Here is a 24838-nt window from a genome sequence, read left to right as displayed (position 1 = left end):
TCCACTGTGGAAACTGATGCAAATGACCTCTTCAGTTTTTTTTTTGTTATTTATTCGATCCTCAACGCTACTTTTCCAGTCTTATTTTTCAGCATCCAATGTCCACTCCTGCCTCTGACTTAACATTTTAGATATCCGGCAAAAGTTTTTGTGATTTTCTTTTATATAATTAGCTAACTTACCCTCATAAGCAACCCCCCCCGACCCAATTCCTTTTTTTTTAGTTATCCTCTGGTTTGTAGACGCTTCCCAACCCTCAGGCTTCCCACTTATCTTAACCATATTGTATGCTTTTTCCTTTGCTTTAGTGCTGTCCCTGAACTCCCTTGTCAGCCCTGGTTGTCTCATCTTCCTTTTATGTTTATTCTCCTCAGATTGAATGTGCCTTCCAAATTACTCTTTAAGGAATTCCTAACATTGCTGCTCCACTGTCTACCTGCTTGGCTCCCCTTCCAATTAACACTGGCCAGCTCCTCCCTCATGTCTTTGTAGTTGCCTTTACTCAGTTGTAAAACAATTGCATCTGATTCAAACGTGTCCTGCTCAAACTGCAGAATTCTACCATTTTATGGTCTCTGCTACCTAGGGGATCCTAATAAGCTTCCTAATCAAGTTTGCTTCATTATACATCACCACAACCAGAACTGCCTGTTCCCAATTGGCTGTATGAAAAGCTGTTCCAAAAATCTATCTTGTAGATATTGCACAAGTTTGTTTTATTGAGATCCACTATTAGCCTGATTTTTCCAGTCTATCTGCATATTGAAGTCTCGTATGATTATTGTAATAGTATCTTTCATTCATGGCTTTTCCATCTCCTGATGTATTTTCTTCCCCACAATCTGAGTACTGCTAGGAGGTCTGTACACAACTCCCTTCAGGATCTTTTCTCTCTTTGCAGATCCTCAACTCTACCCACATAGATTCTACGTCTTCCGACTCTCTTTCACTTATTGCGATCGATTTAATTTCATTGTTTACTAACAAGACAACCCTGTCCCCTTTGCCAATCTGTTCATCCTTTCGATAGGACATGTATCTTTGGATATTTAGTTTCCAGCCCTGATCCCCTTGTAGGCACATCTGTGATACCCACAACATTGTAGCACAGATTGAAATTGGCTGGTTCAAGCTCATTTACCTTTTGTTTTGTATATTGTGGCATTTCAGCACAACACCCTTGACTCTTTATTAACTACCCCTTTTCTCATATTTGTCCTCTTTATTTGCTCTGCCTGAAATTAGACTCCTGATTCTTTCATAATCTGCCGTATTACTTGTTCTGGAAACTTTAATTACCTTTGCTGAGCCCACCACCCTTAACTTTTCCTATAATTTTCCATGCAACTGAAATCCTGCTCCCCCCACTCACTATGTAGTTTGAAGTCATATTCCCAGCCCTAGCTATGTGATTGACAGTGAAACTGATCCCAGCATGTTTCAGGTTTAGGTCGTCCCAACTGAATAGCTCCTGCCTTCCCTAGCACTGGTGCCAATGTCCCATGAATTCAAACCAGTTTCTCCCAAGTCAATCTTTGAGCCAAGCATTTACCTCTTTAATTTTGTTGATCCTGTGTCAATTTGCTCATGGCTGAGGTAGTAATCCATGGATTATTACCTTTTCTGGCTCAGCTTTTTTAAGTTAGTCCTTGTTGCTCTCATTCCTTCAGCAGAACCTCTTTTCTCTTTCTGCCTATATCATCTGTATTCTATCTATATCATCATGACAATTGGTTCTTTCACCTCCCACTCCAAGTTCCTCTGTGGCCCAGATAAGACCACCAAGCAGGCAGCACAGCCTTTGGGAGTCTTGATCCTGGCCACAGAACAGTACCCTCCCCTGACTATATTATCCCTGATTACATCTACATTTCTATTTTCTCCCTGCTCTTGAGTGCCTCTTTGTACCATGGTGCTATTGTCATTTTGCTGATCCTCCCTCCAACACATGACATCTCAAACCTGTAAGACAAGTTCAAAGGCTGAGGCCCCTTCAGCCCTAAATCTTCGGTCCATTTGTTTCAGAATTTTATTGGTGTAGATGAGTCATTGCTTACCTACAATCAAGAATTTTAAGTAAATTTCAAAGTGAAGTTGTTTTGCAGTTTAGAACTGTGGCAAGTCCTTAATCATTGTGCCCCTTTTAACTAACAGGAAGTCAAATCTGAAGACATTAAGCTGTCAGTGAATGATTTCCTCATAAAGGCTTCAGCTTTGGCATGCTTAAAGATTCCCGAAGTTAACTCCTCTTGGTTGGACACAGTTATCAGGCAGTGAGTAGTCAGTCTATTTAAATACCTAAAATTTGTACATTTTATTTCGAGCAAATTTCCTTTGTTATATGTTTAGTAGCATGTGAATCTGTACGTGGGAACCAAGAGCAGGAGTGGGCTGTTCAGTCCCTTGAGCCTGTTCTGCTATTCAGCTGGATTTTGGCTGAATTTCTACCTCTGTTAATTTCCTACACTATCCTGAATGTTTTCATTACTTCTGATTGAGACTGCCAGTTGGAGAACAACTTCTGCTGAACTCTGAATTGTCTGAACTGTGGCCTTTTGCTTATTTAAAACAATGCTTTGCAAGTGCCTCAACTATTTCCTGATATAACTGATCCATCCAGTTTCCAGTCCTGAGGAAGGGTGCATTTGTCCCATCTATCTTGTATTTGAACCCAGGTCACAAGTAATGAAAAGTGTGTTTGCTTTAAAGCAATGTCCTGTCAAAGATTTTATTTCCAACTTGGGTTCATGATCGGTCCACTAGTAATTATTATAAATTACCCTGTCACAGACACATCCCACGTTTGTCATAACAGGTGGGGTTTGAATCAGATTGTCTGGTTCAGAGTTAGGGACACTACCAATTCACTGCAAGATCCTCAATCATTTTGTCTGTATTTTTAATCAAACTGTCCAGACACATGACACATCTGGAGCAGATGGAATTTGAACCTGGACCTTCTGGTCCAGAGGTAGGGATGGTACCACTGCACCACAGTGATGCTACGATCTTCTACTCCAGATTGTTATTAACTGAGCAATATCCTGCTCCAAAAAATTGTGGTTGGATTAAACTGGTATAAACCTTCATTGACAAAGTTCTGATGGCAAGTATCAAATAGAGTAACTTAATTGCTGTCTATTTCCCATCAGAAACCACGTCGTGGATGTTAGTGTGGCGGTGAGTACTCCTGCTGGTCTGATTACTCCCATTGTGTTTAATGCACACATCAAAGGACTAGCTTCCATCAGTAATGATGTGAAATCCCTAGCTGAGAAAGCTCGTGATGGAAAACTCCAGCCCCATGAATTTCAGGTAAGAATTAATATTTGTAAAGAATCTAGTGCACCTGTCACTTCGTTTCAGTACCTTAATTTTGTATGGGAATAAAAAAAATGATATTCTGGTTACGTGGAAGAATTCAAAGCATTAAATGTGATGACTTAAGATGAAACGTGTGTAATTAAGTTCAGTCTGGTGAAGTGGAATGCTACATAATTTCAATCCAAGAAAGACAATTTGGACGTTTTCTTAATGGCAAGAGTCTAAACTTTGAGGAAGCAAGCTGGTTTGGATGTGCATGTACACATGTTGCTAAAGCATACAGGTGTAAAAAGTAACTAAAAAGGCTGGAATTAATACAAAGAAGCCTTGCTTCATTTGTTCAAATACTTGATCAGAACCTAGAAAATCACCTTTGCTTTCAGTTTGTTTTGAGTTCTTCGCCCTCAAACCAGATGCGTTACAGTAAAAATGAAGTTGCTGTATTTAGTTATATCTCTCCAAATCACAGAATTACTTTGGTACAGGGGGCAACCATTCCACCCATGTCTGCACATCTACATACTCTTTTAGCATAGTTCATTTTATACTGTCTCTGGATCACCTCTCACTTATCTGCATTGACATCTGTCATCCACCCGCCTACTGCACCAACTTATGAATGTCCTTTTGAACTTACACTGTCTTCCTGTCAGTTTACAATGCTTCTGAGTTTTGTATTGTCTGCAAATTATGAAATTTTCTCCTGTATGTGTGTACCTGCCATGTAAAACACCAATCTATATATGGATCAGTAATGTAGAAGTTTTGCTGAATACAGAGACCTTGGAGCGCAGGTTCATAGTTCTTTGAAAGTGGAGTCACAGGTAGACAAGGTAGTGAAGAAGGCATTTAGCACGTTTCCCTTTGTGTTTGGGAGTTAGGGGGTCAGCTGTACAGGACATTGGTTAGGCCACTTGGAATACTACGTTCAATTCTAGTCTCCCTGCTATTGGAGGATGTTGTGAAACTTGAAAGGATTCAGAAAAGATTTAGAAGAATGTTGCCAGGGTTGGAGGATTTGATCAGGAGAGGCTGAATAGGCTGGGTCAGTTTTCTCTGGGGCGTTGGATGCTGAAGAGTGACCTTATAAAATCATGAAGGGCACGATGGGAAAAGACTGTGGCTATTCACCCCAAGGGTAGAGAAGTCCAAAATGAGACAGCATAGCTTTAAGGTGAGAAGGGAAAGATCTAAAAGGGACCAAAAGGCCAACTTTTTCACGCATTGGGTGGTGCACATATGGAATGAGCTGTCAGAGGAAGTGGTGGAGGCTGGTGCAACTACAGATTGATTTAGGGTATCTGGTCAGCATGGATGAGTTGGACCGAGGAGTCTACTTCAGTGCTGGAGATCTCCGTGACTCTAGTACACAGGAGGTCTTGTAATATAGCAGCATTCTGCCTCTGAGCCAGTAGCTCTGGGTTTCAGTCCCACGCTAGGACTTGACCACTAAAGCTTCATTCATAGCCAAACAAGTTCGGTGTCAACCTGGTAATCCTTCCAATGCACATTATGGTAGATTACACAAGTAGAAAAGCCTTTTTGATCAGCTATCCTGCAGAAGGCATCATCAAATCACTGTAATACCTTGCCTGACCTAATCAAGCACCAACATGAAATCAAAGACAGCGATTACTGATCTGAGAGAGAATTTGGTTCTGTTCCTTAAAATTAGCAATGTAAAATAGCTCCTTGAGCCTGCCCCTCCAGTATAGATCATGACTTATGTTAATGCTATTTTCTTCTCCTGTTTCCATATTCCTTAATGCCATTAGACCTCAGATTTCTGGTATGAACTGTTCAATAATCGAGCTGCCACTGGTTTCTGGGGTAGTGAATTCCAAAGATTCATCACTTCAAGTGAACAAAGTTTAAAAATCACACTACTAGGTTATAGTCCAACAGGTTTATTTGGAAGTACAGGCTTTCGGAGCGCTGCTGTTTTGTCAGGTAGCTTGTGGAGTAGGATCATAGGATGAAGAATTTATAGCGAAAGATCATAGTGTCATGCACTGATGTGATTTATTGAACAAACCTAGGTTGCTGTTAAGCCTTTCATCTTTTAGAATGTGTTGGCAGGTTTCCATTTATTAATATGTAAATCTCAGGATGACTTTCAAGTAACATTTCCGAGGTTTTATTTTTAAAAAGTGACATCAGCTCAGACAATGCATTAAAGATGTGAGTAGAGTCTGTATATATCTTATGTATTCCAATGTTGAATCAGACTGGTTCCATTTCCAACGTAGGAATTTGTAAAATATCACATGGATTATACAAAGTATTGACTGCCTATAGATTGTGCACATTTTGAACAAAATAGAAAGAAAGTATCTGCAAATGCAGATTCATCCCATAGACTTGTATGTGTGTGTTCCAGGGAGGGAGGGAATCCGAATACCAATTATCCAAAAATTGGATTATCCGACGGCGATCTCGAGGTCCCGATAGAAACATTACATCCAAGATGTGTTTCCAACAGTGATAGCATCTTTTGTTTACAGTGATTTAAACAGGCACCATCTCCAAATGACTGACCTCCCATCCCCTCTCTCCCCACACTTCCCCTGGAGTTCTTCAGAGAGGTGCACCCCACCCCATCCCCAGACAATCTCTCCAAAATTGTCCTGTACAAGGCAAGCATGGAACCTGTCAAAAAGGTGTGTGTGTGTATTTGGAGACTTACTCCACAAAGACAGCAGCGACAGTCTTGTTGGTGTACAGTCCCGCTGCCCTGGGGTGGGGGCGATGTTGGACTTAGCAGGGGCAGTGTTGGGGGCAGGGGCTCAAGCGGTGCGTGCTGGGGTCGGTGTTGGACCAGGTTGAGGGAAGGGGAGACAGTGTTGGGTGGGCGGGAGCAGACTTTCTAAAACTCTAAACCCCAGAGGAAAGGCATTTAATCGATTATCCGGACAAAATAGTGCCCGCCCAGCTCATTCGGATATATGAGGTACCCCTCTATATGCCTGAGAGAGTGTTCTGATGTGTCCGTCGCTAGTTCCGATGTGCCACAAGGCGAAACTGTCATGATGTCCTCAGGGGACAGACACTGGATGTGACCGGTAGGGTACCTTTGGGTGTCTAATACTTCCCAGGAGCAGAGAAAATACACCATCTTCGCACACTGCAACACTTTGAGGATGAGCACCTCGCCAAGACCTTCTTCTCTACTCCTCCACTTCTCAACTTTAAACAACCACCAAACCTTAGCAGCCCATTGTTCACAGCAAACTGCCCAGCCTTCCGGATATCGACCGCAACATGGTTACCACCCTGTCATGGCAATCATTGCAAAATGTGTAAGTGTCGACATGGATACTACCATTACACTTGGACACCACCCACCATGTACATAGCAAGTACTTGTGGCTCGTCCAACATTGATCCGCTGCAGGCAATGTACATTAGAGAGTCCAAACATACGCTATGACAATGGATGAACGGACACTGAACAACAATCGTCAGGCAGGAATTTTCCCTCCCAGTCGAGGAACACTTCAGCAGTCAAGAACATTTGGCCTCTGATCTTTGGATGACTGTCCCCCAAGGCGGACTTCAGGATACGCAACAATGCCGAGCAGAGGTTGATAGCAAGTTTGGTACTCATGAAGGTGGCCTCAGCCAGGACCTTGGATTCATGTCACACTACAGATGACCCCACTAAACTATACACTCTCTCACTCCCGCACAAGTGCACATACGTATGTACACTTGCGTATGCGCACACTCATGCAAACCCTCTCTCATACACTGTCTCAGGTGTGCGCGCGCATGCACATACACCCTCCCCACCCCCAAAAAGAAACACTCACCCATGTGCACATGTTATGACAGGCATATACTTCATCACACTTGCGCACACACTATCAAGCCCACGTGTGTGCACACTTTCTCCTTCAAATGCATGTGCACACAAACACAAGACTGAGGTGAATTTGCATTTACAGAATTGTAGTTGCAGATACATTCTCTTTTGTTCAAAAAGCGCACAATCTGTAGGCAGTCATTATTTTTTTCATAATCCATGTGACGTTTTATAAATTCCTACTTTGAAAATGGAACCAGTCTGGCTCAAGACTCCAACCTGACACCTTTAATGCATTGTCTGAGCTGACATGTCACCTTTTTTAATAAAACCTTTGGCTTGAAAGAAGTCCTCAGATTTACAGATCAATGAATTGAAACCTGCAACCCATTCTAAAAGATGAAAGACTTAACAGCAATTTAGGTTTGTTCAACATATCATATCAGTATATGATGAATGATCTTTTGCTATAAATTGTCACATGATCCTACTCCACAAGCTACCTGATGAAGGAGCAGTGCTCAAAGCTTGTACGGAGGAACCTCGATTATCCAAACGACACTAACAGGAGGTATTTCATTCGGTTAATCAAATTCCACATAACATCGTTTAGCCAAGCATCAGGACTTTGCGATCTTGCTGGATAATCGATATTCAGATAATTGAGGTTTGTCTGTATTTCCAAATAAACCTGTTGGATTATAGTCTAGCGTCATGTGATTTTTTTTTTAATAAACTTTGTCCACCCCAGTCCAACACTGGCACCTCCTATCATGACTTAAAGTGAAGAAATGCCTTTTCACTCTGGCCTTAAATGGCCTGCCCCCTCTGTCCCCTGCTTCTTGTCACCAGCCATTGGAATCTCATATCCATCCAGTCTTACTCCTGTCAGAAGTTTTAGAATTCATACATTTTATTTAACTTGCTGTTTTTCTCCTTCATATTTTAGGGTGGAACGTTTACAATATCTAACCTAGGAATGTATGGTATAAAGAATTTTTCAGCGATTATCAATCCACCCCAAGCATGCATTCTTGCTATTGGTGGATCAGAAGAAAGACTGCTTCCTGCAGAAAATGAGAGGGGGTAGGCAATTTCATGAATTATTCTTAACTATTAGTGAAGTGCTTGTTTTAAGATAATGTTGTTACCTGTTACAAATTTAAATATAAAGTGTTAGAAATAATTTCATGTGTACATATCGTAAAGGAGTGCTTTATTTTAGGTTTATGGAAATTACTGAATTTTTAAAACACACTTTTCCCTGAAACACTAAGTCATACAGCATGTCATCCAGGGATGGCTAGGTGTTGAAACAGAATAAAATATATTATTATGTCAAAAGTATTTTAAGTATCCATTGAATAAATCCGATTTGATTAAAGTGATTTGTTTTAGTTAATAATATGTTTAGTCAATTCTGTAGCTTTGTGTCATTCAATTAACTTTAGATGCTATTGTCTTTCTATGCATTGGTCAAGTGTGTAATCTTGAAATTTCACCATTACCATGTCATACTTCCACAGATTTAATGTTTCCAATATAATGTCAGTAACCCTGAGCTGTGACCATCGTGTTGTGGATGGAGCAGTTGGTGCCCAGTGGCTAGCCGAGTTCAAGAAGTTCCTTGAAAGGCCATCTACCATGCTGTTATAAATTTCAAGAACTGGTGTTTATTTAAGTGTCGAGTTTTTTTCCCTCAAGGTGGTTTTATTTATGAATTCCTTATTCCTGCTATCCATGTAAGACTAAAGTATTTGTACAACAGTGAAAACAAGGTATGCAGTTGAGCTCAAATTCATAGTAAATTGAAGAACAATATAATACTGTTTTCCAGTTCCAGGTCTATGTAGAAACTATCAGTACTGTAACTGAATTCCTAATCGATGATTCACCGAAATGCTCCACCCTTCCATGTTCAGATGCCACAATCTAGAAAGGAAGTCTAACCGGTACCAAAAGTCCATAACTTATTTAAATCTGAGACTTTTTTCCTTATTTTGAAGAAAAATCAGAATTCAATGTACAAGATTTTCTCTGCTTTCTGTAAAAGTGGTGTCATAGAATACCCTGGGCATGATAGTATTAATCCTCACCAGGGCATATTTATATATTTCTCTTAATTAGCTGATCTGAAATCAGTGCTGAAGTACTAAATTAACTGCATAACTTCTAGTCCAATATTATTCGACTAACTATGTTACAATGATCTGGAATTATACATGAATATTGTTTTGTTGTAGATCAGCACTTATTAACCAGACAAGAATTACAAGGATTTTTCTTTCCCCATTTTTATGCATCAGATGACAAATTATTTAAAGTCGGTTATCCCCCAGAATAATATTATGCATCGTTATACCCCTTTCCAAGTGTAAATTGCAATTATTACTGTAAATAATATGAAATGAGATGCAAAGGATCAACTTTCAAAGTGTTTGTTACACATGTGCCACATAGCAAAAAATATTTCATTGTTACCAACTGATAAATGCCAGATTGTTTCTTCATTAGCGTTCTCAAATCTGGTGGTTTTGTTTACAACCCTCTTTAAAATTGGCTGAGTCTGAGTAAATTTTGAAATTTACTATATCTTTATGCAGAGTTCAGAAATGCAAGTTTCCAGTCAATTTTCAGTCCTCTTGTCATACTGTCACTGCAATCAGAAACTGCTTTGTTCCAGTTTGCACATGTCTTGTCTAGTGCAGCCAGGTGTTGGAGAACAGGTAACTGCATACAGAACAAAAGGTGGTTGTTTTTCTCCTGATTTTAGTCAAGTCTTTCTGAATTCCACAGATAATTAACAACTAGATATAAAAATAAGTTTCAGAATAAAATAGTGAGCCCAAACCTGTTTATATTCTTTAGTTTGTGTTCTTGGTGCAGTGCAGGCTAATTGTTTTGTTTACTGTCTAAAATATCTGTTGATCATTCTTACCACTCCAGATACTTCATGCCTTATTATTTAATATACCTAACAACTCTTTGACAAATAGGAAATGTGGGGGGGGAATAAAAGCTGAAACTTGAAACCAAATTAAATGTAGAGTACTGTACAATATCTCACACTTGTATGCCAGTTGTGTTATCAATAAAATGCCATATGTTCATTAATACTACTTAAAAGTATATTTGTGTACTGTTCAATGTGGTGTGATTAAATCGCCTTGTTATCTAGAATCAATGTGTGCTGCAAAGAAGAATATTGTACTTCTAACATCATGGATACTAATTGATCAACTGAATTAACTTGATTCTCAAACGGATTGCCTTGATGTCCTGTATATCTTTAGGGTGCATAGAAATGCTTCATTATTAAGTAGCGTTTTCATAATTTGTATAACCTTGTTTATTATTGTGATGTTGCCAATCAAGTTAATTTGCTAATAGTTGCATTTAAAGGATTGCATATAAAATCGGAAAGGCTTTTCTTTCAGTGCACACTTCATTTATAATTTGTATTCCTTTTTATTGGGGATTATGTACTGTTTGATGGTGGGTGGGTCTGAGCAACACATGATGTCCCTCTTGCTTGCAGGTCAGTATTGTTAATATGGAAATTGTTATGCTGCACACATTGATCTGACTTTAAAAATCTGGGCATTTTTGTTTTGGTGGAAGCACCATTTTGCTGTATATTCAGCATTAAACCAATTTTTAGACTTTTTAAATCCTGAAATAGTTTTTGGGAAGAGGAAACAAAACGCACAAATTGGTAAGGTCTCTGTAAATTATAGTGAAATGTCTTATACGATATCTGTACTGTTAATTCAAGCCACAACCTCCCAGACTAGCAACTTGGTATGTAGTGGCAACTTATATTAAAAACCAGGATTCAAATAAAATAATAGACAAAAGAATTAAGTATTTGTTCCATGTTTATGTCATTTAGTATATTGAAAGTATCATAATACTCTGATTTTGAAGATCTCTTAATTAGGAGCAAATTATAATTAGTAAGTACTGCATTTTCTATGTTTTGCTAACAACATTCATTTCATGCTGGTGAGGACCAATACAAAATTAGAGTGCAGAGTTTAATTGCATTCATGTTTTCCTGTGCCTACGGAGTTTCTAATCTTAGTCATAGATGATATTCTAGCAGCTGGTAACTCAAGTTGCACCACCCCTGTTTGCACCATCCATGTCAATGCTAACAATAAAGGTGTGACAGAAGATTGGTTTGGCAGCAAAGAAGGTGAGGGGAGAAACAGCTTTTGAGAAGCAGTCTTATTAGATGTAAAATTCATTTAATTTATATAAGAATATTAAATTTTAAGAGGAGTAACAAAGCTGCTGTAGAGGAAATGGTAGAAATTGGAAATGCAGAATTTGTATGACAGAATAGTTGAGGCACATAGCACAGATGCAGTTATGGAGTGTGGGAGAAAAGCAAACCACTTTGCCTGGCCATGACTTGCTCACAGAACCAGTGTCTGTTTTTAGCCAGAGAGTCTACCCACCATGCCACTAGCACCTCCACGTGACCACACTCCGCTCGGGAACGAACAGTGAAACGAGACATTACCTCAGCACTTTCCTGACTGAAGGAATACACTACCTAGATCTGCTAACTGGTTTTCCTACCTGACAATAGTATCGCCGCTCCTGGAACCCCTGAGGGCCTTGCCTGTCTCCCCACGTACTCAATCCCCTCAAAGCCCATGCAGACTGACAAGATACCTGACAAGAATGAATACTACCCTAGGGATCTATTGAAGCCAGGATGCTTGCCCTTCTCATCTGTTTCTGAAAATTAACTAAACTTCCTGTTACAATTGTTAACTGATGGATACTGCCGGACAAGCAATTGTTTTCTATTAACTGTGTCATTGAAACTGCATTGTCTTATAATTAACATTACCACTGCTGTAACCGTATAAAACTAACTGTACCTACTACTCAGGGAGGAAAATCCTTGATTTAACTGTGCAAAGTCTTTTGTATCAGTCCAGTCAATTTCTCTTCCTATGATATCATGAGAAATAAATCAGTGTTTGTCAATTTCACAAGATCCATTCATGGCCTCTATTTGTAACTGGATAATTCTCCAGCATGGAGACACTAATGAGCACAAAAGGGTTACACTGCTAGATGAGGAAGGATTAGAAGCTTGAGCACCAGTTAAATACTTAAGGCCTGGTTTGACTGAATGGATGTATTTATGTAATGTATACTCTATACCTATGTAAATTAGTGTTTGGTATTTTATTCAATTCCATTTCCAACCATTATAATTTGTCCTTTTCAATGACCGACATGGAGCTATGATTAAAAAGTATTATTGCTCTGTGTAATTTCATTTGAGAGATGTAATAGGGTTACTTGACAGGCATCTCCACAGACAGGATGTGAGTCTTCTTGTTGAATTTTGCAGTGACTGTTTCTTCACTAATAGTTTCAGGTAGATCAAGCTGTAGTCTGTACTTCTCGGTTACATCGATAACTAGGTCATCCTGTTTTGGAGGCAAACAAGTTGTCAAAATTTGAATTTGCTTTTCATAAAGTATAGAAAACAATTTCAAAGATTAGTTTGTTTTATTCCATTAATATGGAAATATTGAAGGTAAGAGTTTTGGAGGGGGGATGGGGGGAATAAAGTGGTTGGTGGGTCTAACTCTATCACTCTACTTTGGTGCGGAGAAAGTGAGGACTGCAGATGCTGGGGATTAGAGTCGAGAGTGTGGTGCTAGAAAAGCACAGCGGGTCAGGGAGCATCCAAGGAGCAAGAGAATCTAGGTTTGGGGCATAAGCCCTGCTTCAAGTCAGCCTTTTCACAATGACTAATCCAATGAAAGGATAAGCAAAGCAATGTAGTTTGTAAATATAGAATAAGATGATTCATCTATAAACAGGAATATGTAAAAGTGAAAAACACTTGTTTTCTACATAGCAAATTTCAAATCAAAAATCACCTTTATCATGCCTCAAACATTTTTACTGTTATTTACGAAACCCTGAAATATACACACCATTCAAAACCAAATTTATTCTCCCTTTTGTACTGTGCACTGTCTGAGGAGAGAGGTTATACAATTTCTCCCATGTTTCTGCCACTGGTACTTTAAAAAACCCACTCTTTCACTGGCTTAATGCTTATCATAGTGAATGATGTTAATGCTGGAAATGGAACATTTTCTATTTTCTGCAACTGGTATTGGCAGCAAGCAGAGTTTAAAAAAAAACACTGCAGTGGAGAAGTTCCCTCCACTCTGCTGCACCTCACATTTGAGTATGAGTCTGACGATTTCCTAATTTTCCTCAACAATCAACCAGAACATTGTTTATCCAGTTGCCTTTATAGTCTGTATGAAATCTGTACCCTACCACTCCTGAGGTTGGTTGATGTTGGATCACGTAGTTTACTGCAATTTCTGTGTCACAACTGCTTCTTTAACAAATCAACAAAAACTTTGTTTATATTTTTATAGCATCTTATTAAGGCAAAGGAATATTTCACATGTTGAAATACTGAGTACACTGACTCTTAGGAAGATATATCAACCATTGCTCCAACAATAATACAAATCACTGGCTAATCTGTCTGTAGGAGGGTAAATGGAAATAAATTAGGTAGGTCACTGGGAAAGCCTTCTTCCATGAGTTTTGTCTTGTATGTACAAATGAGAAAATGAATTTAGGCTATGGTGTTCCAAATCAGTAATTTATGATATTGATTATGCATTCTCTGTTTAACAATGTTCATAGGATTACAGCTAGCATATACCTTTGAAACACTGAGATCACATTCTTTGACAGAGAATACTCCAGGCAGCTCTATCTTCAGTTGAATTATTTTTGCCTTTGAATTTCCATCTTTCACGAGCAATAATTCGTATTTTGGAGTCTCTACTTTACCACTCTGAAATTCTGTACTTGAAATCTCTTCAATGAGTCCTGGCTTTTTAGGGTGTTTGATACTACTCAGCAAACAAATTTGGGGATTATCATCTTCATTTTCCTTGTCTGCTGATTTCAGCATTGACAGTTGCTGAAGCAATGAGGCACTACTTTCTCCAGGTGACATGTGCTTTGTAGTTTGCACAGGATCAGCCTTTCCAGTCAGTCGTAGCTTCATCTGTTTTTTACTTCCTTTTAGTTTGTCTTTCAGTAGGGTGTAAGAGTGTGATAGGTGCATGCAATGCTGCTCTTCAATATATTTCATAGCTAAACGAATCAATTGGTCCTTTTCCACAGGATCTTCATTTCCTTCCTTAACGACCTCTGGGTTGTACGCAACATCGGTAACCGAATAAATCTCTGCAGAAAAGGAATCAAAAAACTAAATAGTCAAAGTAACTTTCTCCTCTACAGCAAGATTGAAGAACAATTCTTGTGCTTTGGTCGGTGTACATCATCCTCAAACTTTAGGGATAGAAGGACCAAAACCCAGATTGTTGCAGATGCTGTTCTCTTAAGTACATGCCATGAAGTGAACCACAGTAAATGAAAATGATGTCGTAAATTTGTTGTGCTCTCATTGTGTCCTTCACAAACATTGAAAAGTACATGTTTGTCTGAGAGCATATTTCAATAATTTTTCAAGCAAGACAATTCCATAAATAACAACTTTGGTGACTGAGGAACTGATGTTGTCCAAGTCACTGGGAGAATTATTTGCATTCAATGCTATTGCATGTCCTCGGTTAATAGAGATTCCCTTGCCTCGTCTCTGTCCATTGATCTCTTCTGGAACAAATATGCCCATGAGAGGCAGGTGCAAAGCTCTTAATGTCTGTCAAATAGTTTTGTGATGTTAAATGAGACTTAGTAACATTCAGAAATATGAACCTTTTCTCACTGCCTACCTGTGCCCTCTACAGTTTCCTCCAACCTCCCTCCACCAAGAGGCACTGGATCTGATTTTGACTTTGGAGCAGGGACCCTACTCCAGGTGCAAAGATTCACATACAGCAACTTCTCATTCAATTCCTGGAAGAGAAAAATTCAATGATTGCTCATTGACAGTTGTGAGGTTGAAATGGAAAGGCTGTCTGCAGAATTAACAAATGTTCTAAAACAGTACAATTCAATTTATAAAATTATTTTGATCTCTAATACACACCTTTTATGTAAAAATTGAGATACAAACTATTTGAGTCAATTATGTGAACAAATATAATCCAATTCATTTTGTTTAATCCACTCATCTCAAATTGGATTTTAGAGATGGTTTAAAGATTCTGAGCATAACCTAACATTTAAGTTTAAAATGCAAAATGTGTATTTTCTACAAGGAAGCAGGAAGATCTGCCTGTGTCAAAGCCAATAAGTATCCCTCAACAATCAGAAATAGCTTATCCAGCCATCCATTCATTCATTTTGCTGTTTGTGGGATACAACTGTGTGTAGATGTGCTGCTGTGTTTGGCTTCATAGAGATGTACAGCATGGAAACAGACCCTTCGGTCCAACCCGTCCAGATATCCCAACCCAATCTAGTCCCACCTGCCAGCACCTGCCCCATATCCCTCCAAACCCTTCCTATTCATCTAAATGCCTCTTAAATGTTGCAATTGTACTAGCCTCCACCACCACCTCTGGCAGCTCATTCCATACACGTACCACCCTCTGTGTGAAAAAGTTGCCCCTTAGGTCTCTTTTATATCTTTCCCCTCTCACCCTAAACCTATGCCCTCTAGTTCTGGACTCCCTGACCCCAGCGCAAAGACTTTGTCTATTTATCCTATCTATGCCCCTCATAATTTTGTAAACCTCAATAAGGTCAGCCTCCGATGCTCCAGGGAAAACAGCCCCAGCCTGTTCAGACTCTCCCTGTAGCTCCGATCCTCCAACCCTGGCAACATCCTTGTAAATCTTTTCTGAACCCTTTCAAGTTTCACAACATCTTACCAATAGGAAGGAGACCAGAATTGCACGCAATATTCCAACAGTGGCCTAACCAATATCCTGTATAGCCGCAACATGACCTCCCAACTCCTGTACTCAATACTCTAACCAATAAAGGAAAGCATACCAAACGCCGCCTTCTCTATCTTATCTCCCTGCGACACCACTTTCATGGAGCTATGACCCTGCACTCCAAGGTCTCTTTGTTCAGTAACACTCCATTGGAACAACCATTATGTGTATGCCCTGCTAAGATTTGCTTTCCCAAAATGCAGCACCTCGCATTTATCTGAATTAAACTTCATCTGCCACTTCTCAGCCCATTGGCCCATCTGGTCCAGATCCTGTTGTAATCTGAGGAAACCCTCTTCGCTGTCCACTACACCTCCAATTTTGGTGTCATCTGCAAACTTACTAACTATACCTCTTATGCTCGCATCCAAATCATTTATGTAAATGACAAAATGTAGAGGGCCCAGCACTGATCCTTGTGGCACTCCACTGGTCACAGGCCTCCAGTCTGAAAAACAACCCTCCACCACCATCTCTTCTAGCTTTGAGCCAGTTCTGTATCCAAGTGTATTCATAATAATGGCCACACTTTGGTTGCAAAGTAGAGAAAGTGACGAATGCAGATGCTGAGATCAGAGTCAAAAGTGTGGTGCTGAAAAAGCACAGAAGGTCAGGCAGCATCTGAGGAGCAGAAGAATCAACGTTTCTGGCATGATTCCTGATGAAGGACTTATGCCCGAAACGTCAATTCTGATGCTGCTTGACCTGTTGTGCTTTTCCAGCACCACACTCTCAACTTTGGTTGCAAAGTACGTTACAGCATCCTGAGTGGATGGGTAAGTTATATAAAAGTGACATTTCTAAATAAATGGTGTTGCATTCTTCAGTTTTTAATGTGAATCAATATTGCAATTGTGTATATGCAGGTTCTGCAGATAGTAAATTTGTCACTAATTTTCTAAACGTTTAATTTAAATTTGCATCAAAATTCAGAAGGTTAAAGTAGTAAAAAAGAGTCCTTGTGCCACATGTGATAATAAAATGTCAGGTGCTAAAACTAATAGATACTGTACCAATATTCTTGTCTGAAAGCAGATGTGAGCCTCTGGTAGACTGAACTGCTTCATCCCCTCTTCTAGATGATGCTGGATGAATTTCTGATATGCTTCGGGGCTGTTTTCAGACATATCATCCAGCAGACCCCACAGTTGATTTACCTGCTGCAACATCACCTTTTCACACTGTTTAGTTGTCATTGCTACTGTGAACTCACAGTTAAAGTCTTCCTTAAACTTGTGTGCTGGAGGGTTTTAGTGGGGCACATATTCTGCGACCTAGTTAAAATGAATACAGGAAAGTTTGCCACATTCCAGAAAACTAGATGAATAAAGAATACAACTGGATCTAGTATTTACATATTTTATAAGCAGTTAATCATACAAATGTGCACTTCATAATGCAACATGGTTCCAAACTGTTCCTCTTTATAGGGGCATAAATGAATCCCTACCTAGCTAATGTTCAGTATTTGCATAATGTTCACCAAATTGGCCTTGACTTCAGAACTCAGGTCCTCCTAGTATAAAGATATTTGCAGCAACTGTATACAGCCTTGGTGAGACGGCATCTAGGGTGTTGTCTCCAGTAGTCATTTTACCGAAAGTAGAATATAGTTATTATAAAGTGAAAGCACCGGAAGCTCACCAGACCAATTCCCAGATTGTGTTATGAAGAGAATTTGAAGAAATTGAATGTATATTCTCTAGAAAAATGAAGTTTCCAAAATTCTGTGAAAGCTAAACAGGGTAGATGTAGGTTGTTGCTCTGGACTGGGGAGTCTTGAACTAGCAGGAACAATCAATAAGAAGTTGGCCATTGATCACTTGGATGAGGAACAAATCTCATCATTTAGAAGGTAGTTTGTCTTCAGCATTCTCTGCTCCCAAGGATTGCAGACACTCAGTTATTATGTATACTGTATTCAAGACAGATGAATAAATTTAGAAATACAGGTAGTTCTATAAGGTGTTGGTTGTCTTCATGTACAATCCTGCGTTATAGAAAAATCACACTTTAAAGCAGCGCTTAAAGTGTTGGTGATGTAATTGCATTACAGCTAACACATGTTTTAAAAGTTTGTGCTTTAGAAACTGATTCCAATTTATCAATCACGTTGGAACGAATTTACATTAATGAAACACGTGCTATAGCAGAATGTTCTGTAGTAAAAACATCAAGTGATATGAGAATAGTGTGGGGAGAATGGTGTTGAGGCAGTGACCAACCATGATCTACTTGACTGGTGGAGTAGACTCCAGGATCTGAATGACCTACAGTTAACAAAGTGGAGTTGAGACAGAAGATTGGCTATAACCTTATTGAATGCTGAAGAGCTTCAAGGAGCTGTAGTCTACTTCTAATATGTTTCTAACAAATAATTATTAGAAAACATTATTTTGTTTTGCCTTGTATTATTCTTCCATTCCTAAAAGCATAATTACATTATATGCAATAGATGTGATATATTTTAACAAGACTGACAATAACATGCAATGTGTTTACATGCAATATTATTTCTTTGCATACTTTAAAGCTCACATGCTATCATAACAGGTCTAACAGACCTTGAACTGCAAAAGCAACCATCTGAACACACATGAGAAACTGCATTATTAGGACCCCATTCAAAAAGGCCACAACACACTGTAGCACGCCCAACCTATGAAAAGACGAAGAACGCCTCTACAGGATCTTTGCCAAGAACGGATATCCTTGCAACTTCGTCTGCAGATGCCTAACAGAGAAACATGCGATGACTTAACTCACTAGCTAAGCTATCTTACATATAAAAAACATCTCAGAACTGACAGCCAGACTTCTCTGACCACTCGTTTTCATGACAACCCATAAACCGGCAGCCATGTTCAGACAACAACTCATCAGAATGGAAGCCCATATATCCATCATGTATAAGACAAAAATAATTTACAAGATTCTATGCAAAGATTGTACAAAATACTATCTAGGACAAAGGCAGACAACTAGCAATCTACATCCATGAACACCAACTAGCCACTAAACGCTATGACCAGCTGTCCCTAGTAGCCATAAAGAATAGATGGCACGGACCACAAATTCGACTGGGCCAACACAATGGTCATAGGACAAGCTAAACAGAGGACAGCCAGAGAATTTCTAGAAGCATAGCACTCATCCATGGTCTCCATCAATAAACATGTAGACTTAGATCCAATATACCGACCATTACAATGAACAACCAGAACCGGCAACTGGCTACAGCAAGAATGGAACCAAATAAATTGCAGAAGACACAGTACAGCAGCGCTTCACACGAGGCTCCAAAGCACTGAAGATGTTACCTCGACAGGGGATGAATGTCTGCAAATGAATTTCCCAGCTCGGTGAACATACCCACAACTAGAACAACCGGCCCCCAAGCTAGAAATCTTTGCGCAAACCTTAAAAGCCTAATATATGGTACACTGCAATGGAGCACAAGAACAAGAGTTCTCATTTAGTCCCTTGGGACTTTAGTCAATGAGAACAAGACTGATCTGCAACCTAGTTCTATAGCCTCAGGTTAACAAAAAATGCAGTCTAAGTTTTAAAATAAATGGAACATCAGCTTCCAATTGCAGGCAAGATTTCCATACTTCTACCAGCCAGTGTGTGTTGAAGTGTTAGCCCCATTTACTCGTGAAAGGTTTGGAAATAAATTTTAAGTTTCTGCTCCCAAACTTCCACCAGCAGAAACACTTTTTATCTTCCTAAACTGGTGCCATTAATACCTTGAAGCTTTCAATTAAACTACGTCTTAAACTTTGAAATTCCAGAGAATACAACTTGTAATCTCCCTTCATAATTTAATCAGTGGAGTCTAGATATTATTCTGATAAACTTTAGCTATACTCTTTCCAAAACAAAATATCCTGCACAAAGTGTGTTGACCAGGTGTATTTTAGTGTTCCAGGTGTATTTTAGTAAGCAGGAGTTTGTACAGCTAAAGAATAACATCTAACCCTTTGTGGATTTCATTAGCCTTTTTGATTATTATCAGTACTTGTTCTAAGCAATAAATTGAAATAATATCTGTTCTGAGAGTAAATGTTAAAATCATTTAAATATTATAAAGTGCATGTGAAAATTTGCTGAATGCAAATCCATCACACTCCAGGTACGAAGATTAATCGATTTTAAAAGCAAATACTATCATTTCACAGTGTGTTCTTGTACTGTTTTCTCCTCGTGCATTTATGTATATTTTCTGTTATCATTGCAGTGGATCTCAGCGGAAGTTGTGCCTTGATTAATGTCAGTGGAGATTGCTGAAGTTGTTTGAATTAAATGTAGTTACTAACCGTTTACAAATATAGCTCGAGGAGAATGTTGCTTTCATTTGGTATTCTACATCATTGATAATGCAACCTGGATTAGCATAAGCTCTTTACAACATGGTTTTCTCTAAAATCCTTCTGTCCGAATTCACCTCATTTGTTTTTTGAGGTACTGAGTTAATTCCCATCCCCATTCCTAACAGGCCTGAAGATGTTTCTCCTGAATACCTGATTGGATTATTGAAGGTTGGGGGAATGGAAGGGGGGGGGGGGGGGGGGGCGATAACGGTAAGGAGACTGTGAAGGGTCAGTTCCTAATGCACTTGGGTTACCCCTCGGTGACACACACCATCAGGGAGCGAGACCACGTGAATCCCACCAGCGCTCTGATTGGCTCCGAGACAACCAGTCACAATGAGGGTGGGTGGCGGCCGATTTATTTCGAGCCAATCACAGGACGGATGATCGAGATGTGCGCCCCTGATAGGTTAAACTTTGGTCCAATGGGAAACGGCGATAGAGTGGAAAGGAAAACTGCGTAAACTCAAAATCCGAAGATTTAATCAAATATAAATAAATAAATTTCGGAGGGCTGTGGTGGTAGTGTCCTTGCCTCTGGGATAAAGGCCTACCTTCTGCAGAGATGGGACATAGGGAACCCTGAAGGGAATCAAACAATTGGTTGGGGCGGAGGGCAGAGGGCGGCCATTCGGCCCAGCTTCCCCGTACTGGTCCGATTACCTCGTGCCGACCTCCTGCACTTTTCCCCGAATCCCTGCGCCGCATTTCTGTCCCAATAAAGGGCCAATGTCTCCATAAATACTGCCTCGGGAGAGGAACCCGCCTCCACCCCGTTTCCAGACCCTGACCACTCGCTGTGGGGGGGGAATGTTGTTTGTCTTTGCCCAACACAAACACCCCCCTCCCTCCCTTCACCTTCACTTCGTTTACCCACGACTGCAGTTAAAACATAAACAAAACCGGTTCGTCGGAAAATGTACAAATAAATATCACCGGAAGATCTTCCTTCCATCAAGAGGCCGCCGCTCCGAGCTGAGGCGCCGCCGTTGCCCCGGCAACCCACCACGACCTTCGACCCGGAAGGTGCCTCCGCGAAACGTTCCCCGGTGACTAGGAACAAACCTTCACCGCCGTCCAGACACAACAAAATAAAATGTTAAACCCTCCCTGTGCAAGCCTTTATCTAAAAGGCGACCCCCGATTTATGAGCTGTAGCTCGATAATCATTCATCCTTTCGTTCCCCTCCCCTTAAGGTGAGTGTATTGACAGGCGTCAGCAATAAATGTAAGATGCTGCTGAAGGAATTTTTTTTTGTAAATTCTTTTTCTTTTCGTGGTTGTGGCCGGTGCGGGGGGTGGATAGCGGCTGAGGTGGGTTTCGGGTTCGTGTGTGTTTGGTCGGTGGGATGTTTGAGGAGGAGGAGGAGGAGGTGAAGTGTTTGACTGCGGAGCGGTGTGAGGGTGGCACCGACTTCCGGTCAGGGAGCAGGGACGATGCGAGGGGCCTGAGGGCTCGCGGGGGGCCAGGCCGGGGCCAGGCCAGGCCGGAGCAGAGAGACCGGCAGGTAAAATAAAATAAACCAAACCCCGCCGGTTAGGGCCTCCGCCGACTCGGAGGGTAGATGCTGTTCCTCAGCCCCACTTGTGGCTCCTTCTTGAGGTTTTAAATGGAGCGAAGATTCACCCCCCCCCCCCCCCCCAACACGTACATTGACGTGGCGCCCAGGCCATTTGTTTCCATCGAAACTATTCCTCACCTGGTTATGACCCGAATCCCCCTTCATCGCCTGCCCCGCACCCCCTTCCATTTACCCCTAACCCCCGAAAAAACTGTCTTAGCCTGACACCCTCCTCCTTGAGAAAAACCCTGACTCACCACCACCCCCCCCCCCCCCCCATCAGGAGAGCCCTGACCCCTCATCTCTTTTCTACTACCCCCCCCCGTCCCCACATCAGGAGAGCCCTGACCACCCTCTCTTTTCTCCCCACCCCCCCCCCCCTCAGGAGGGCCTTGAGGCCCCTTCCCCCCCACTTCAGGAGGGCCCTCACCCCCCCCCCCACCCCAACACCACTTCAGGAGAGCTCTGACTCCCCTCTCCCGTCACTTCAGGAGAGACCTGACCCCCCCCCCCCCCAAAATAAAACCCAGACCACCCTAAAAATCGACCTACTTCAGGCTAGCTACCTGTTTGTCAGTTGTACCCACGACATGTGCAACCTATCTTACTGTTCCACTGCTCTCCCTACCCACGCACCCCACGACTGTAGCTCTCCCTACCTTCACCTCCAGTCCTGAAGAAGAGTCATTCCCAAAATGTTGACTTGTTGACCTCTTGATGCTGCCTGTGTTCTTCCAGCCTCCTTTTTGTCTGCTTTGGATTCTAGCATCTGCAGTTTTTTTTTGTATCTGCCCTCTCATAGCCCAATTTTCTAAGAATATAATTTACCCCTGCTCTCTCATAAGCCCAACTCAGTCAAAACCTGTTCAACTTAGCCTTGTCATTCCAAAGAGAATCTGATTCCTAAAAAATCTGTCTAATTCCGGCCTGTTCAAAACATCAACCAACCTCTGAGGAAAAGAAAATCTTCCTTATTACTGTTTTAAATGAGAGTTGCCATACCTTGAGCCTGTAACTCCTAGGTATAGATTCCAATCCTTTGCATTGTCTTAACATCTATGCTGTCAAGGTCTTTCTGTGTCTGATTGTGTGATGGAAACGAATAGAGCAATTATACAAGAGTAAAATTTTTGCAGGGAGGTTTGTTGTGGCACAATACTCATATCTCTACCTCTGGCTCAGGAGGTTTGGATTCAAGTCCCATCTGCTCCAGCTGTAGTATCATAACACACTTGAATAAGTTGGTTAAAAATGTCTGAAATGTTTGCAGAGCAGTGAGGAAGAGATGAAAATGTGGCATAAACTCTGTTTCCTCTTGCAATGAGCTGGTGCAGGTATGGCATGCCAATTGACCTCTGTTATGGACCAGGCCAGACACTAACGTTGCTAGTTGTTTTAAGCAAGTGTAATGCAGATATTCCAGGAGTGATGCAGCTGGCCCAACACTCTTTCAAACAAAACAGAATTTATTTACAAGATTACTGAATGAAACAGACAAAAGACAACAGAATACAGAATAACAATTTATCTGAAAACCCAACATTTATACCAATTTAAAGATGCTGTTCCAAACACTTGCAACAATCCCCATAAATGCCACTTAGCGCAAAGGGTAAAGTCAAACGCACAATCTTACAGGAGAGATGTCAGAGAGACATCAGCATGGACCTGCTCCTTTGGGTCCAGCAGCTTTTACAACAGCGAAATTGCTTTCAGTGAATAGCCAGACCAGCGAGAAACTGAGCTGGGAGAGTTGGCCACTCATCTTTCATTGTACAAGTTTTTTTTAAAACTTAAAAGTCTGTTGCCTGAGGCAGTATCTTTTATCTAGTTGGCCCTAAAATCCTTCAACCCCGGACGTTTCGGAGTCTGTGTCTTTTACAACCTCTCTGATTAAAAAAGCCAAGGACAGAATAACCCTGTTAAAGGAGCAGCGTCGTCACACCTCCTTCTGGGCCACAACCATTCTATGATTGTCACAGCGTCCCCAAACCTATGACTCTTCTTGCACCCAAAGATCTGTTGTTTTGATCAAAGAAATACCTTTGTGAACTGGCATGTTTATTCCAGTCAAATTATAGTAAAAGCATAACATTCTACAAAAACAGCTCAAGCAGCATCTGAGAAGAAGGCTTGATGATCTTAGGTCAGAACATTACTGAACTTCAGACAGACAAATATTTTTCCCTACTTATAATTGGAAGAGTTCCTTTTGAACATTGAAAGAAAAGGTTCTTAATGGCAAAAGCAAAATTTTCAGATGTGGTAATATTATTAGATATTCTGAGATGAAGGCAGCAAATGCTGGAAATACTCAGCAGCTTAGGCAGCAGTTGTGGAGAGAGAAACACATAACACAGTTCTGTGACCCTTCATCTGAACTGACAAATATTAGAAATGTCATAAATTTTGAGCAAGTTGAAGGGGTGAGTGGGGAGAACAATGAAAGTGATCATCTGTGATAAAATGGATGGTAGAAAGATTAAATGATTTTTTAAAAATCATGATACACAAAGCAAAAAGAAGTGATAATGATATTAGTAAAGCTTAAAATGTCTAGATGAAGTGTGAATGTTAGGGTAGCAGTCATCCGGTCACGAAATAAAGAAGTTAAGGAAAGGATCAAGAGGTAAAAGCTGAAATAGTGAAAAGGCAAACACAAAATGGGGGCAGAGGATATTACTTAAAATTGTAGAACACAATGTCTAGAGAAAGCAAGATGCCCAGTTGAAAGGTGAGATGCTATTTTTGAAGTTGTATTGAGCTTCAGTGGAAAAGTCCAAGGACAGAAAGGTCAGAGGTGGGAGAATTGAAATGACAAGGGATGGGAAGCTCAGGATTATGCTTGAGGAC

At 40.6% G+C, this 24838-nt stretch overlaps 3 protein-coding genes across 11 annotated transcripts in view; 2 read left to right on the top strand and 1 right to left on the bottom strand.

The window, feature by feature from the left end:
• dlat (dihydrolipoamide S-acetyltransferase (E2 component of pyruvate dehydrogenase complex)) overlaps nucleotides 1-10989 on the top strand; it is a 26462-nt gene extending 15473 nt beyond the window's left edge. For both annotated transcript variants that reach the window (XM_072593234.1, XM_072593233.1), the window contains exons 11-14: nucleotides 2155-2273; nucleotides 3153-3315; nucleotides 8079-8215; nucleotides 8656-10989. In XM_072593234.1, coding sequence (XP_072449335.1) covers nucleotides 2155-2273; nucleotides 3153-3315; nucleotides 8079-8215; nucleotides 8656-8785 — 549 coding nt within the window. In that variant the 3' untranslated portion in view covers nucleotides 8786-10989. The remainder of the gene's footprint in view (nucleotides 1-2154; nucleotides 2274-3152; nucleotides 3316-8078; nucleotides 8216-8655) is intronic.
• On the bottom strand, nucleotides 10990-21470 carry LOC140494161 (PIH1 domain-containing protein 2-like). 3 transcript variants are annotated; one of them, XM_072593242.1, is made up of 5 exons: nucleotides 21360-21470; nucleotides 17064-17324; nucleotides 14938-15061; nucleotides 13857-14389; nucleotides 10990-12585 (listed from the first exon to the last, which is right to left on the bottom strand). In XM_072593242.1, the coding sequence occupies exons 2-5, from the start codon at nucleotides 17244-17246 to the stop codon at nucleotides 12451-12453; spliced, it is 975 nt and encodes a 324-aa protein (XP_072449343.1). In that variant the 5' UTR covers nucleotides 17247-17324; nucleotides 21360-21470; the 3' UTR covers nucleotides 10990-12450. The 3 variants fall into 3 exon arrangements, with proteins under 3 accessions (XP_072449343.1, XP_072449345.1, XP_072449344.1); XM_072593244.1 differs by lacking the exon at nucleotides 21360-21470 and adding an exon at nucleotides 20370-20590; XM_072593243.1 differs by lacking the exon at nucleotides 21360-21470 and having other exon boundaries at nucleotides 17064-20362.
• nkapd1 (NKAP domain containing 1) overlaps nucleotides 21468-24838 on the top strand; it is a 15533-nt gene continuing 12162 nt past the window's right edge. Inside the window, exon 1 of one of the 6 annotated variants that reach the window (XM_072593237.1) lies at nucleotides 21468-21620. In XM_072593237.1, the coding sequence (XP_072449338.1) occupies nucleotides 21520-21620 (101 nt within the window). In that variant the 5' untranslated portion in view covers nucleotides 21468-21519. Of the gene's footprint in view, nucleotides 21621-21823; nucleotides 21932-24838 lie in introns of those variants that run through there. The other 5 variants (XM_072593241.1, XM_072593236.1, XM_072593238.1 and 2 more) reach the window with 5 other exon arrangements.

The sequence above is a fragment of the Chiloscyllium punctatum genome, chromosome 23, assembly GCF_047496795.1.
Source record: "Chiloscyllium punctatum isolate Juve2018m chromosome 23, sChiPun1.3, whole genome shotgun sequence".
Taxonomy (NCBI): domain Eukaryota; kingdom Metazoa; phylum Chordata; class Chondrichthyes; order Orectolobiformes; family Hemiscylliidae; genus Chiloscyllium; species Chiloscyllium punctatum.
This window is presented reverse-complemented; position numbering and strand designations above follow the sequence as displayed.